The sequence below is a fragment of the Chenopodium album genome, chromosome 15 (genome assembly GCF_948465745.1).
Source record: "Chenopodium album chromosome 15, dcCheAlbu1.1, whole genome shotgun sequence".
NCBI classification, from domain to species: domain Eukaryota; kingdom Viridiplantae; phylum Streptophyta; class Magnoliopsida; order Caryophyllales; family Amaranthaceae; genus Chenopodium; species Chenopodium album.
Genome location: NC_137848.1, coordinates 16,737,372 through 16,753,836, shown reverse-complemented (window position 1 = coordinate 16,753,836; position 16,465 = coordinate 16,737,372). Strand labels below are relative to the sequence as shown.

At 36.1% G+C, this 16,465-nt stretch overlaps 1 protein-coding gene across 1 annotated transcript; it reads right to left on the bottom strand.

Moving 5' to 3' along the window:
- Positions 1-7,046: 7,046 nt before the first annotated feature.
- LOC145580912 (uncharacterized) lies at positions 7,047-11,230 on the bottom strand. The gene is made up of 4 exons (XM_081637994.1): positions 11,143-11,230; positions 10,821-11,057; positions 7,307-10,727; positions 7,047-7,218 (listed from the first exon to the last, which is right to left on the bottom strand). The coding sequence occupies exons 1-4, from the start codon at positions 11,228-11,230 to the stop codon at positions 7,047-7,049; spliced, it is 3,918 nt and encodes a 1,305-aa protein (XP_081494120.1).
- Positions 11,231-16,465: the final 5,235 nt, after the last annotated feature.

The window sequence follows — 16,465 nt, the reverse complement described above, 5'->3', positions numbered from 1 at the left end:
TATATGTAATATATTTCAGAATCTTTAAGAGAGCACAAGAGAGAGTTAGGGATAGCTCAAGTGATTAAAGCTCCTTTCTAGATTTTAGGAGATCTTGGGATCAATTCTCAGTTCTCACCCCCGCCCTCATGGATCTTTAAATACCAAAAAACGAAGAGAATGTAAGAAAGAAGTATTTCAAGCTTTTTTAAAAAAAAAAGAACACAAAGAAAAAATGGAGAAAATCCTTCCCCAAACCCTCCTTCTAGTCATCAAAACTCACAAAATTCACCTACACCACAAAATCATCCTAGCCAACAAAATTCTTCTCCCTCAACAATTTTCCCATCTCTCAAGAACATGAAGAGGAAGAAGATGATGTAGCTGGCGCCTCAAATCCTTATACAAATGCTTTCACTGATCAAGCAAGAATAACATCAAGTGATGTTGCAAACCTTCCTCAAGATCCGGGATAAAGGAGAAAAATGATTGAATTTCATCCAGATGACAGAGATGTTGTTAGAAGATAGTACATCAACTGATGTTGTAAACCTTCCTCAAGATCCGAGAGAAAGGAGAAAAATGATTGATTCATCCAGATGACAAGAATGTTGTTAGAAGAGAGTACATTCAAAGATCACTTTGTCAACTTGAAACCTTAGACTTTCCTTTAAGAGCTTTTGGGAAAAACAATCGTAGATTTAACCCAAAGTGGTTTGAAGATCATAGACCTTAGCTAGAGTATAGTGTTGAGAATGATGTTACATTTTGCTTTGTTCGCTGTTTGTTCAAGAGTGAGAATGTCGGATTCATGCTTTTGTTAGTGAGGGGTTCAGAAATTGGAGCAAACCCGTGGCACTAAGGAAGCATGTAGGTGGTGTCAATAGCATTCACAATTAAGCTATGGGGGCCCTTTATGATTTCCAAAATCAAAAGGGTTATATTATTTCCAACTTTTCTAAGCAAACCGAGGAAGTCACATGACAATACAAAATTCGTTTAAAAGCTTTTGTGAAGTGTTTGAAGTGGCTTGTACTTCAAGGACCGCGTGCTCGTGGCCACGATGAAAGCACAACTTCATTAAATCGGGGTAACTTTCTTGAACTTTTAAAATTTCATGCAATGGATAGAGTTGATGTCCAAAATGTTATGTTGGAAAATGCTCCTCAAAATTGTCAAATGATAGCTCCTACTATTCAAAAGCAAATTATCAATGCATGTGCTAGGGAGACAATAAAAACAATAATTGAAGAAGTAGTTGATGGTTTTTTTGCTATCTTGACTGATGAATCTGCATATATAAGAACAATTAGCTCTTTGTTTGCGATATGTTGATCATATAAGAGGAGTAAAAGAACGCTTTCTGTTGGGCCCGTCTCCCTGAGCAGCGCACGAGACATAGGGCACAGTCAAAGCATCCAAAAGATATAAAGAATTTAGTGAAACGGCCTGATTGATACAAGTATAGCAAGAAGATCAAAGAATCAATCAAGTGATTATATGCCAAAAATACACGAGCTAAGCAAGGAAAGCCGAAAAACTGAGAAGATCTTGTCATTTTGAATATATTCTGATATCTGTGTAACCCTAGCAGTTCCTTGGAATAAATAGTGAAATTAGACATTGTAATACTAGGATACGCTCATTAATACATTAACACAAACAGTACATTTCATAAATTCTCTCGGAATTGTGTCATTTCTGATCAAAGAGCCTGTCCTTACACAATATTGTGTCTTTAAACTCTCTTTTTATGTTAATATCGTTTATTTATTGCTTTATTATTGTCCTTGGTTATTGTGTTTAATATTGAAGGTTTGATTGTTATTAACTCTTAATCCCTATACAAATTCCTAGATCATCCCAACTAAGATTTGCCCGAACACTTTCTTAGCATTATACATGTTCTTGATACTACTTTTGCCACTCTTAAAGATGCTATTGAATAATTTCTTATGGAGCATTCTTTAAGTCCTTCTAATGTTCATGGTAAAGGGTATGATGGTGCAAGTACTATGCAAGGTTCAATTAATGGTCTTAAATCTTTAATCCTTCAAGAAACTAAACAAGCATATTGTGTTCATTGTTTTGCTCACCGGCTTCAATTAACTGTTATTGCTGTTGCTAAAAAGAACAATGATTGTAATTGATTATTTGTTTATGTGCTTCCTCTACCATTTAATTTTGTTGGTGGTTCACCTAAGAGGAAAGAATTTCTTAGAGAAAAACAAAAGCAACGTGATGTTGAGGCTAAGATCTTAGCTTAAAAAGACTAGGTGACACTCGATGGGGATCTCACTTTAAAACAATCTTGAATGTGGTTGAACTATATCGTCCTATCCTTGAGTCACTTGATGAAATCGCGGATTCTTCTCTTGATAAGCCGACCAAAACAAAGCATGTGTAATAACAAACTTGTTGATGACTTTTGATTTCGTTTTTGTTGCACACTTGATGTTGTCTATTTTTGCGATAAAAAATGGGTTGAACTTAGCCTTGCAAAGGAGTGATCAGGATATTGTGAATGACTAAGAGGAGTTTGCAAAGGATAAGAGATAATGGATGGGATGCTCACTTGAATAAAGTCACTTCATTTATGGAGAAGCATGAAATTGAGATTCCTAACATGGAGGGTTTATATGTTTTTCCAGGTAAAAGGATGTTTTGTGGTAATACACCAAGAGTGACTAATCTTCATCATTTTCGATTTGAGGTTTTTCTTAGTGTCATTGATTTGCAATTACAAGAGATTGAAAATCGGTTTAATGAGAAAAGCCAAGAGTTGCTCATATGTATGTCTTCTTTTGATCCTTCTAATCGATTTACATCATTTGACATGCAAAATTGATTCGACTTGCTGAGTTGTATCCTAATGAATTTTCAAGTAGTGATTTAATGTACTTTGATCATTTACATGGAAATTTCATTCAAAGGTGCACTTGCTCTTGAAATTAGTATTGCTTCTTCCTGTGGCTACTGCAACTGTTGAAAGGGCCTTTTTAGAGAAAGATTTAATTTATTCTTAAATGTTAGTCTTGATGCGTTGTAAATCGTTTTCAAAATATGCAAACTCGTCGTGAACATTTGTAATTTTTTTTTCAAGTATTAGTATTGTAATGTAATTGCATACCTTAGTATGTACTTTTTTAATTCCCTGTTATATTAACTAATTTTCCTTAGCACATTTTGAACTTAGTGTTATAGTGTATGTTGTCGCTTGTGCTACCCCTCCCCTAAAATCCTGGATTCCCAACTAGGTACGATTTGGTAGTGGCTGGAGTTTATGTTATTGTTGGTGAAGGTGGAACGGTGGCTATGGTGATGGTGGGAACAAAAGCTTGCGGTGCTGCTGGGTGGTTTTACGATGTTGTTCGGTTCCGGCATAGTGGTGAAAATGTGAGGTTGGAGTTGTGCGGTGTTAAGAGGTGGGGTTGTAACTTTGTGTGGTAGGTGGTGGCTGGGCGGTTTTGGTGGCCTAAGGTGGAGCTTGGTTGCGAGGAGAGGTGGCTTTGGGTGGTCGAAGAAAGTTCCGAGCATTTCTGTTATGGGTGCTGAACGGAAAAGGCTTTTTTTTTTAAATTAAAGTTTTTTAAAAATATTAATATCATTTTTTTAAAGAAATATGTTAAAATTAAAATTAAAATTTCTAACAAATCGTGATGTGACATGTGTCCTTCCTTGACCTATTAAACAAGTTACCAGTTTTTTATCCTATTTTTGGAAGATGGTGTGTAAAGGTCATTTTATTGGGGGATTATCAAAAGGTGGTTTTTATTTATGGCGGACCGGACAAAGGTTATAATATTCCTTTCAATTTGTCCTTAATATTTTTAGTCTGCAATAGTAGAAAAATTCATCTTGGCACCGAGTCATTAGCACCGGTTATTAAAAACCGTTGGCAAAAAAATTAGGCAGGAGATAGTATAATAGAAATGGCACCGGTTCAAACCAAATCGGTGCCAAATTAGTGAAATGGCATCGGTTTGAACTGGTGGGGATCCTTAAAAAAAAGTCTTTTATCATTTTATATAAAACCCTCAAACCCTAGCTTCTTTCACTCTCTCATCCGCCGCTCTCTCTTTCTCTCTCTCATCCCTTTCTCTTTAATTTCTCTGATCTTTCGTTCTTATCAGATCCCTTTCTCTTTCTTTTTCGTTCTTTCATCTAATCCTCTTTCTCTCGTTCTCTCATCCTTTTTATCTTTCCTCTTTCTCTCATTCTCTCATCCTTTTCTCTTTCTCTTTCATTCATTTCTAGGTTTAAGGTTATTTTGAGCTCGTGAACTCAGGAAAAACCTCACCTATTCAAGGTTCTACCAAAAATAGCTCGTTTCAAGTTTGGATTATTCGAGGTTAGGGTTTCTGGGTTTAATTATTCGAGGTTAGGGTTTTTGGGTTTAATTATTTATGTTAAACGCCTTGATTTTTTTGGGTTTAATTGTTGTAATATTGTTCGAAATAGATGGGTTTAATTAATTTGGAAATTTCTAGGGTTAATTGATTTTGGAATTTTCTGTGTTTAATTGATTTTCGAAATTTTTGGGTTTAATTAATTTTTCTGGTTTTCTGGGTTTAATTGATTTCGAAATTTTCATGAATTTTCTGGGTTTTTTCAGCCGATTTTTTGGGTTTTTTCGGTGATTTCTGGGGTTTTTTTTTTATTATTATTTTGAGTTCGTGAATCTTGGTGTTTTATTAATTTATGACTCCACATATATTGTGAGTTTTTTTTTATGAGTTCATGAGTTCTGGGTTTTTCTGAGTTCACGAGTTTTCTGGGTACATGCATGAGTTTTCTGGGTTTTTTTTTTAATTGATGCAGGTGTTAGTTTATGACTCCACATAGAAGAAGGATTTAAGACTTTGATTTTGGAATACTGATTTTGATGTTGTAATTTTTTTTTTAATTTTTTTGTATTGTACAATAACAATTTAATGTTGAATATTTCCTCAAAAAAAAAATTTAATGTTGAATATAATGTGATTATATTTCATTGTCTTCTGCACTTATGTTATATTGATTGTGATGTTGTTTGGCTTTTCATTGTCTGATTTCAAGTGCAAAAAAAAAAATAATAATAATTATTTTCGGACATTAAGGGCACCGGTTAACCGATGCTATTGACCATACATGGTCACCGGTTAACCGGTGCTATTATGCACTTTTCCCACCAGTTTTGAACCGGTGGCAAAAACATCTAGTTTTGGCATCCCTCAAATAAGCATCGGTTCAAAACCGGTGGGATAAGTAGGTTTTGAACCGGTGCTAGAATGCTATTTTCTATTAGTGCTACCATCAAAGCTTTATTAATGAAGTATTCTTTATTTTCAATTTTAATAACTTTTGTGTACGTTTATGATTTTGTTTTCGGTTTCATTAATTTTGTTCATGCCTTGACTCCTTAATGTATTTAACCACGGCTTATTCGTATATTGTACTTTATAGAGTAAATAGTATACGTTATGTAAATAGATAGTGTTTATTTGTTTACATGTCCTCTCCTTTTACAGGTGTTCAAATACCTCTCAATTCATATCTAATTTCTCAAGATACTTCGATACTAATAACATAAGTATGATAGCAAAACATTGGAATGCATTGACACTAAAAAAATAATATTAGGCATCTTATCATAAAGTTGACATCTAAACCAAAATCTTAATTATCATGCTACTCAATGTTTTCGGTTTTGATATAATCAAGAGTAGATAATTATTGTCATTTTATTATAAATCAAAGAGTATGAGACAATATTGTTTGATTTATAATAAAATAATATGAGAAATTGTTATCTACTCTTTGAGAAATTGTTATCAAAGAGTAGATAATTTTCATTTTTGTTATATTGATTTATCAAACTTAAACTTATTATAAATAAAAAAACACTACAATTAGGGGTGTTTTTTTAATTTTAATTTTAATTTTTTTTTTATTTTTTTATGTTAACTCAAATTTCTCAAAAACTTTTGGTAATAAAAAAAAATCACAAAAACGATATACATTCGGAAATTAAGTGATGTATAATATTTTAATCTAGCAATCCAAAGGCATGGAACATTACATTAATAACAATGATCAAAAATTTAGAAATTAATAACGAGAGACAAGACTATATGTTGAAAGTGTGGATCACTCGATTGTGGGAAGTATTAAACCCAGGCCAAAGAGGAATATTGGTCGAAATAGGTCAAGCTAATAGTGTCAAAAGTCCAAATTAAATGTGAAATTAAAATAATAGAGGCAGTATTAATTTTTTTAAAAGTAACAAAAGTTAAAAATAAATAATAATAATAATAATAATAATAATAATAATAATAATAATAATAATAATAATAATAATGGGTACCATAAAAAAATTATGAAGCATGAGTATAAAAATAAGTACACTCATAAAAAAAACGGAAATCCGGGGAAATGCTTGGGGTGGTATATACTAGTATATATTTAAAGAGGAGTTTTTTCTTGAGTTTTTAAAAAGCCAAGTAGGATTGAATTTTCTTAAAACGCCATGTAGAATTATAAATGTTAGTTATAGCCAATTAAATTTGAGATTCATATATTCTTTTACAGTTAAATAATTCAAATGCCACATAAGAAAAATTAGCGAATGAGATTTTAAACTTTAAAATAAATAAATATAAATTATTATCTTTTGAGATTAGGAATTTTATCTAAATATATAACGAATGATAGAAAATTCACAATTTATTTTAAAATAATAAAATTTAATGATATAAAACGGACAACGAATAAAATAACAAATTTAATCACATAAATTCAAAAACATATTTGTTTTGAAAAATAAAAATAAACCATGCATCTCACGGGTTTCATCTTGTATTATTTAATTTTCAGTTATTTTTCAATTCTTTAACAAAAATCAATGACATGGCATCGTGAGATATACAATTTTGTGTCTCACGGTGAGAAACCTAGAAGCCCTCCTAAATGTTGTCATAAAAAATAAGGTGTATTAAATGTTGCCTACACTTTATTATCATTAACATCGCATTTTAAATCAATATCAGTCTTCAAAATTCTTTTCTTAAGTTGGAAAAACTCTCTCTCTACAATTGAGAGTGTCTCTCACTAGATTTGTGAGTATCCTTGGTAAACGTGCACCTTTGCATGCAAGGAATCCTATTAGTGGATTTTTTCTTCCCACCTCTCTTTGGAGATTTCTTACTGTAGCAAGCAAAGGCAAAAACCTTTCCATATCCCTTTTTTTGACAAGAAGAGCTAACAACGAAAAGACAGAAAAACAAAACAAACAACAAACTAAAAGGACCAAAAAAGGAAATCACGACGACGAGCTTTCATCGCTAACCAGTGAGCCGGAGCAACCCACTGTCGCGGAACCTTTCGAAGTTCGCATGCAGAAAATTCCTGAATAACAGTCCGAATATCTTGGAGCAGCCATAAGCTAGAAATGTCTCGATCCGTTCCCTCTCGAAGGAAACAAAATAAGGACGAACAATCAGTGTAAATCAATAGACGACAAAAACCACGTCGATTCGCTGCCCGAAGAGCCCAAAGGCATGCTTGTAACTCAGAATGGAGAGCTAAACTAGAAAGGAAGGCTCTAGACCCCCCACCCATAACCTGCTCTGAATCTGGTCGTCGAAAAATCCAACCCGCGCCAGCCGTACAGTCTTGAACCTTACACGCACCATCAAACACAAGGCAGGCATCATAAAGAGAAGGAAGGGAACCACGAAGATAACAAATAACCGGTCTCTCTCTCGTACTAGAGAAGGGGTGCCTAATAGAAGAGCGAATAAGAGTTCGAAACTCTTGGGCTGAAGAGCTCCTCGAAATCCACTCGTGCATTAGATGTATGACTAGAGCCGGAGATAAAACAGCCTGCCGAAAGACTTTATGGTTACGAGCCAGCCAAACAGCCCAGAAGAAAGACACAAGAGAAACCAAGCCGTCCCAGTTTCGAGCCTGGCGTAAGTCCAAAATCAAGTCAACAAAGGCTTTTAGAAAAGGCTTGTTATGTTGAACTGAAAAAATGGATCCATGAGATGTAGAAGCCCAAATATTAGTAATAACCGGACAGTCATGAAACAAATGAGCCGACATCTCTGAAGCCCCATGACAAAAAACACATGTCGAATTCACCAAGATTCCTCTGGTCTGTAAAACGTTAAAAAGAGGCAGGACATTATTAAGAACCTTCCAAATAAAACACTGCAACTTCGGGAGTAGGGGTAAACCCCAAAAAATCTTCCACCAAGAGGCTGGGAAAGTAGTTGCTATAGCTGAACCAATAGACTGATGAAGTAACATAGCATATGCGGACATCGTATTAAAGTTTCCATCTCTTGAGAATTTCCAATATACGAAATCATCCATCAGCTTGCTAGGGCGCTCCTGAGCAAGGATGCGAAGAGCCAAAGAAGACTCGAATAACCTGTGAATAGAAGTCGAATCCCATGCGTAAGAACGCGGATTAATGATAGAAGAAACATGAGACGGAAAGTCCGTCTCACCCGAACCCGGACGAATAGTCAGAGGTTCTCCAGGAACCCAAGTATCCTCGAGAATTCGAACTTGAGTTCCAGAACCCACCTTCCAAGCAATACCACCAGATGAAACTGCCAAGCCTGACAGTAAACCACGACAACCCCACGACGAGCGTGGAATACTCGTCGTCTGCAAAAGCCGAAGGGAAGGGTACTTGGCTGTAAGTAATCTAGAAACCAAAAGCTGAGGGTGATGATGGATACGCCAACACTGACGAGCTAAAAGGACCGAATTGAAGCTATTGAGCTTACGAATGCCTAGACCCCCCATACCCTTAGGCATATGCAGGAGGGTCTTCGAGCGCAAAACTAAACCCCGAGATTTAGAGTTTGATTTCCACCAAAACTTGGCTAAAAGACTGTCTATCTTTGAACAAACTGAAGAAGGGATCTTAAACACAGAGAGAATATGATTGAAAGATGCAACCAAAACAGAGTTTATAATAACCAGTTTTGCCGCCGAGGAAAGACTTACCGAGGCAAAGGAAGAAAGACGTTGAACCACCTTGTCAACTAAAAAACCAAAATCAGAGACTTTGCTACGACTTAATTCAACCGGTAAACCCAAGTATGTACCAAGAGAAGATTTACATTGAAGCCTCAAACTTCGGGAAAGATAATCTCGATAATCTGTCGGGGTATTCGGGCTGAACTTTACAAAGGATTTCTGAAGATTAATAACCTGACCCGACAAGCTGCAAAATTCTGAAAGAAGAGCAGTAAGGTTGTCACAAACCTCGGGCGAAACTTGCAAAAACAATAAGGAGTCATCAGCAAAAAATAAGTGAGAAACCGTTGGAGCACCCCGGGAAATACAGATTCCTGTAATAAGAGATTCTCTTTCAGCTCTCCGAAGCATCGCAGAAAGAATCTCCATACAAAGGACGAAAAGATAGGAAGAAAGCGGGTCACCCTGACGAAGACCACAAGAAGGCTGGAAGGCCGACGACGGATTCCCATTCACCAAAATCTGATAAGAAACCGTAGAAACACACTGGCGGATGATATGAATCCAATATGGAGGAAACCCGTAGGCTCGAAGTAGCCTGAAAAGGAAATCCCAACTCACCCTATCATATGCTTTGTTCATATCTAACTTGATGGCCGCAAAAAATCTTTTTTTAGATTTTGACCTGTTCATGTAGGAGAGGACTTCATGAGCGATTAAAGCATTATCCGAAAGAAGGCGACCAGGGACAAAAGCATTCTGAAAATCAGCCACCAAACTAGGAAGAACCAAGCGAAGGCGCCCTGTAAGACACTTTGCAACACACTTGTAAACCACATTGCAGAGGCCTATCGGACGAAACAGGGAGATGAACTCGGGGTCATCTACCTTCGGTAACAAGGCTAGGAAAGTGCGATTCCAATCCTTCAGCATATAACCATGAGCAAAAAAGTGTTGAACCGCTGAAACCACCGAAGAACCAACAAAATCCCAGTGTGACTTAAAGAAGGCCGAAGAGAAACCGTCCGGACCAGGGGATTTGTTATCATCAATACTGAAAATTGCATCCTGAATCTCATCAACTGAAAAAGGAATCATAAGAGAAGCCTGTTGGTCCGGAGAGAGGGAAGGCAACTGTAAATTATCCCACCAATCTGAGTCCTTTGAAATGGCATCAACTTTGACAGAATAGAGATCCTTATAGAAGTCCAGAGACATAGAAGCAATATGATCATAATCTCGATGCCAAATTCCAGAAGAATCCCTTAGCCCGTAAATTTTATTCTTCCTCTTTCTAGATTGTACGGAGGAAAATAAAAGGCGAGAGTGTGAATCTCCTAGAGCATCCCACTTTACCTTGGCTCTTTGTTGCCAAAATAAGAAAGCAGCTTGAGCTTCCGCTACCTTTTCATTCTTAGTAGTAACAAAAAGACACCGGTCCACTGGGGAAGAAAGAGACTGCGAAGCTTGTTGGACCTCCAAAACAAGTTGTTTCCAATTAATACCCCAGGCTTTTTTGTGAGAAATACACCATGCAAGCAAACGCTCCCGAGTAACAGAAAGCTTACGACTCAAGACGAACATAGGGGACCCTGGAAAAAACAAGGAGAAAATAGAAGCAAAAATATCTCTGATCGCCGAGGTAGATAAACACCAATTTTCAACCCTGTAGGGACGCTTAACATAATCTATATCAGCAGAATCTGATAAGATAATAGCAGCATGATCTGAGAATAAAATGGGTTGATTAATAACTTTGGTGTCCGGGTAGTCTATAAACCAAGAAGAAGTACCATAGGCTCTATCTAGGCGCTAAAAAATGGGGTCGGAATCAGTTCTGTTATTAGTCCAGGTATAACGAGGACCTGAGAATGGGACATCTATCAAATCCAAACCCATACGCCAACCAATAAAATCTGCCCGTCCTGGAATAAAGGAATTGCCTCCTAATTTATCCGAAAGGTATTCCACTTGATTAAAGTCTCCAATAATGACTACTTTTGGAAGAGTGTCCAGAATACTACTAATCAAATGCCAAATCTCCAAACGATTAGTAATATGAGGCGAGCCGTACACAAACAGTACATGTTTTACCTCATCTCCTTGCACCAATTTACAGAGGAAAAACGTTTTGAGAACTATAAACAGGAACTAAGCCTTATGGGGCAAACCAACATATGAACATACCCCCACTAAGACCAACGGCATCTATGCCATTACAACCCAAGTAAGACAAAGGTGCTAACTTTTGCACAACTATATCAACAGGAAGCATAGTTCCATAAGACACATTAAATCTATACTATGAGAGCGGACTAGAGAAGAAACATACGGAATTTTAGGGGAGTCCGCTTGTCCCAAGCCCATACAATTCCAAACTGCTATTTTCATCTAGATTTTGGTGACCCTGTCCGGGAGGTCACCGATCCCTCAGAAGAAACCGTAGAAGGGGAGTCTGAATTCCTCTTACGCTTCTTATATGGTAAGAAGTATGAAAGACAAATAGAATCCTCACACTGTTGCTGTTGCTGCTGCTCAGCAGTAAGAAGTGTAACCAAAGGCTCGGTCGGACCTCCAGCTCGCTTCCTAGGACCATGCTGCTTGACCCACCTCCACACTTTTTCACCACTTTTATGTAACTTAAGACCAGAACAGACTTTGACCTTGCCTCTGGTCTTCTTAATCGGTGAGCAGCTCGGGTTATTTGTCGAAAATATATTTAGGGAAGGTAAGTGATCTCGGTGGTATGAGTATAGTGGTCTGTCAACAAGCCTTTTGCCTTTTTTCCACAGCATACGTGAGTGATGGCGACCATGATGCCTGGTTTTAATGGTTGCTGGTTTTTTTTTTGTGGTGTGGAACTGGAAATTGGTTTGGTTTGAGGTAATTGGAAGGTGATATTAATTCCGAGGTTGTTCTCCTCTTTTTATAGGATGTGAAGGGAAGAGATTCAGTCTCAAAGATTCATTTTTTTGAAGGGATACTCTCAGTTGACAGTTGACAATGAACAGGATGTAGAGGTAAGGCCAATCCGTTAAAAACAGAATGGAGATTCAATCTACTGGTTCTAAATCTTTCAACTCTCTTCAGTCCTATGTTCTTATTTGAGAGGCAATGTCCAAGAGGCATAGGTGATACACATGGCTCATCACCACCAGTCATACAAGGACCAGTGACACTGGAATTTAATCTACAAGCAGCTTTCTTATGTCCAACCTTATTGCACCCAGAACAGAAAATAAACAAATTCTCATAGCGAATGTTAATCCATTTAGGCTATGAGTTTCCACGGTCTAGATAAAAGCCCGGCAACAATGGCTTAAGGACAGAAATTAATAGTTTTACTCTAATTGAACACCTTAGTGATCCAGGAGGGGAAACATCAGTACAAAGTAATTTGCCAACAAGATTAAGCATTGGTTTAATGACATGTATCTCACAACAATCCAAAGGTACCTCATCAAGGTGAACCCAAATAGCAGCATCGTTAAAATTCACATCCTTTATTGAATCTCCCTTAATCCAAGGCTTGAAAATTAGGAGGGCAGCTTGGTAAGCCGCTGATCCCAGCTGAAGCAGAGCATCTCTGTCACGGACATCAACACAAAGGAACAGGAAGACTCCTTCAAATTTCTGGACTACAATTTCCCCAAACATGATCCAATGGTTTGTTACCCAGAGCTGAATACGAGCTTCTGAAAAGTGTCTATTATCCAAAAATTTCCCAAAGACTAAATATGGGTGGGATACAGGCGGAGAAGTTGCTGGTCGGTGATTACGGATTGAGGTCATAATTGGGTTTGGGATTTAATCGGTGAAAAAACTCGAAAAAAGGGGGTTGTAGATCGGAACAGGGGTTTTGGAATTAACCTAGGTCGTATCGAAACATGAGCTGGAAGACGGTTGAACTAATAAAGGAGCAAGTAATTGAACTTAATAATACATACCTTTTGTTTTCTTTAATAAAAGGAAAAGAAAATGGTGATTGTTACTGGAAGACGATGGAAAAGGAAGAAGAAAGCTAGGAAGGCTTTAGATTTCTAGAGAGGGAAGCTCCCTTTGTAGAGAGAGAAAGTTTTTTTTATGATTTTTTTATTCACTTCAAAGCAAGATGCATTATGGAACGAAGTATGCCTATCATATCCCTTCTTTAATTCTGCAGAAAATCTTGCTTGTTTAGCTATCCCTCCAAGATCAAATTCCACCAATTACTGGAGTGCTAGTTATCAGCTCATCTTCTTGAGCCCCGATTCAATTAATTAATTGGTTATGTGCATGCTGAGCATTTAATACACCTGTCGGACATGCAGTGTGCATAACGAAGGTGAAGAGTTCTCCTGCTTGGCTATAAATGCACTGGCTGATTAGCTATTCAAGCATATTCTCATCACTACATTTATTCTTTTGAGTTTTTTCTGTTTTCATCCTCTCTATCTTTTTCTTTTCTCTGTGCATGGAGAATAACGACCAAGATTCGGTTTTTAGGATGGGGGACTTAGTACCCTCGACCAACAACAACACTACTCATGATATAATTTACTATCACTGGTGTGTGATTAGAAGTTTTGTAGGGCATAACCCAAAATTGATAAAGTTACCTTATTTTTATATGTAGTGACCTCTGTGCAAGCGTCGTCAAAATTGATATTGTTACCTTATTTTTATATATAGTGACCCATGTGATAATGTCATCAAATTAATATAAGTTTATATAATTACCTTATTTTTATATATAGTGACCTCTAGGTAAATGGGGTCAAATTGATATAATTACCCTTAGTTTATATATAGTGACCTTTATGTAATTATTTTCAAATTGATATAGTTACGTTATTTTTATGTATAGTGACTCTATGTAAATGTCGTCAATTTAGATAAAGTTACCTTATTTTAGTATGTTGTGACCTTAAAATGATTGAATTAATTATATGTAAGGTTAGAAATAGGGCTTTTAAACAGTGTGATCTTTTATGCTAATAATGAATGGTTGAGATTTGTTGTTTTCAGTATAAGCCCTGTTTTCAGCGGAACTACCCCGTGTATATATATATATATATATATATATATATATATATATATATATATATATATATATATATATCACTGTTATTTTACTTTCATCATAAGAGTAAAAGTGATGGAAGATCAATATATTCAGAAATATTTTACATTACTTTTATATATATATATATATAAATATTTTACATTACTTTTATATATATATATATATATATATATATATATATATATATATATATATATATATATATATATATATATATATATATATTGATCACTGTGATAATGTATGCAAGATATTACTACCGCGGTTGTGGAATCATTGAGCTAGTTGAAGCGGGGGCATCCATTATCTTCATAGAGGTAGTAGCTGTCATTTTCGAAACCCCGGCAACCGCATTCTCCCAAGCCAAGCACTCCCTCAATTCGATAACAATGTGACTCATTGTTGGCCTATGCATTACATCTAACTCAACACATTTCATAGCCAGCTCCGTTGCTCGCCAGACGGTGTTGTAGTTTTCGCCGACCTCTAGCCACAGCCTTATGTCCAACATACTTCCTATGTCTTCTCTTTCGTAGAGAGGTGTTACCCATAGAACCAAATTTGTATTTGTATGTTTTAGAGCATGCCTGGATTCCATGTAATAATTAAGCGGATAATATTTAAGGGGGCTAAATTTACAGAGGGAATAATACAGGGGTGAAATTTCATTTTTCATAGTTTGGCAACAATACTACTGTAATAATTATGGAAGAAGAAATCAAGAATAAACAATAACTAGAAATAGAGAGAGGGAATCTAGAGATGAGAATAGAAGAAGCTATAAGCAGAAATGGAGATGAAAAAGATGAATAGGAGAGAAGACCAGAGGAGGGAGATGGGAAGGAAGGCAGAGGAGGTACGTGAGAGTAGTAGGTTGGGAAATCTTTTGGGGAGGAAAAAGTTACTCTAGGGGGGAGCCTAGGTAACAGTTACCCCCATTTTGAGGGGAATTACTTACCCTGTATATAGGGCTGTCAAACGGGTCGTGTCGTGTCGGGTTCGTGTTCTTGTCGATATTAAACGGGTTGAAAAACCCTTGACCCAAACCTAACTAGTTTATTAAACGGGTTGAAAATCCTTAACCCAAACCTAACCCGCTTATTAAACGGGTTACCCGTGAAACCTTTTACCCACATAGTATGTAATAAACTAATTAATATTCAATTTAAAAAAAAAAACAAAAAACATCATTAGTTCATTAAAGTTACTACAACAATTTTAAGTTAGTAATTTTAACAATATATACCACAAGGGTTTAAAGTTAGTAGTTTTAACTATATAACCATACATAAGAATTATTTCAAATTAACCACAAAATTAGATTTAATTTACAAAAGATGAAAATTATAATTTTTTCGCCAAATTAACTGCCAAAAAATTACCAAAATGTATAAATGGTGTCAAGGTGTAGACACCCAAATGTGTCTCCCCAAAACCAAACCAAGTGATGAATACCTTTCGTGTCAAATCATAATCAAATGAGGTAAAAGTGTGGAAACTCTAATGTTGTGGTTAGTTTTTATTAAAAAAATATTTCTTTCTGTTTTCAAAAATCTGCTCTATTTTTATGAAAATAGTCAATCCCTTTTAGTTTGGTCAATGACAAGGGTACAATAATGGTGTAGTTGGATTGGGCTCGAAAAGAGCTTTCCAACGATATATTATAAGCCCAATTCCGATGAATAATGAGGAAGTTATGGCCAAAATACTAAACTGGGTCTGGTTTGGTTCTTATCAGCGACCCAATGATCTAGAAGAGGGTCTATTATGAATTATCATTCCTAATGCAATTAGGATTGATTATAGTCTTCTAGAATCTTCTAGGAGGTTCTTTTGAATCCTAAAGGGGTTAGGATTGATAATTATGTTTTATGAGTTTTATTCGGAATAAAAGAAGCGTTTTAAATGAAATTACGATTTTACTCTTCGTACGGATTTTACGACTTGATTTTATCGAAAAATAGATTTCGCGTTGAAAACGCATGGAAAACCTTCTGCATCGCCAAACGACAGTTTCGTCGCCTGGCGACGATTTCGTCGCCTAATGACGAGCCCTGTCGTTGGCGACAGAAGAGTGTTTTATTCCTTTTCGAACTCTGATTCGTTTCTATCAATTCCGGACTATTTTCTTATAAATAGGGTCCCTGGACCTCTGTTTTCAATCATCTACAATCAACAATCATCATCTCTCTCTTTCTCTCTCTAAAGCTAGAAGCTTTCTCTCTCTCTCTCTCTATTCTTTTTCTAAACCTTCCCTCAAACACAATTCCTCATACATTAGCACTAGACACACCTAGCCAAGTTCGGAGTCGCCTTCGCCCTAGACGTGAAAGGTTTGATATTTCTGAGGGTTTGGTCCCAAATCTCTATTTCAATTATTTAATTTGATTGTTTGTTTTAATACTTTTCCTTGAAGTTCCTAACGTGTGTATTTTGTTATTAGAA

Bases quoted from the DNA above. Each gene is read 5' to 3' on its own strand.
- LOC145580912 (XM_081637994.1), bottom strand. From the start codon at position 11,230: ATGCTTCCTGTTGATATAGTTGTGCAAAAGTTAGCACCTTTGTCTTAC. The intron at 10,728-10,820 runs GTCCTCGTTATA...CTTGGTTTATAG, and splicing joins GATAGATGTCCCATTCTCAG to ACTACCCGGACACCAAAGTT. The intron at 7,219-7,306 runs GTTAGCGATGAA...TTTCGTTGTTAG, and splicing joins TGGGTTGCTCCGGCTCACTG to CTCTTCTTGTCAAAAAAAGG.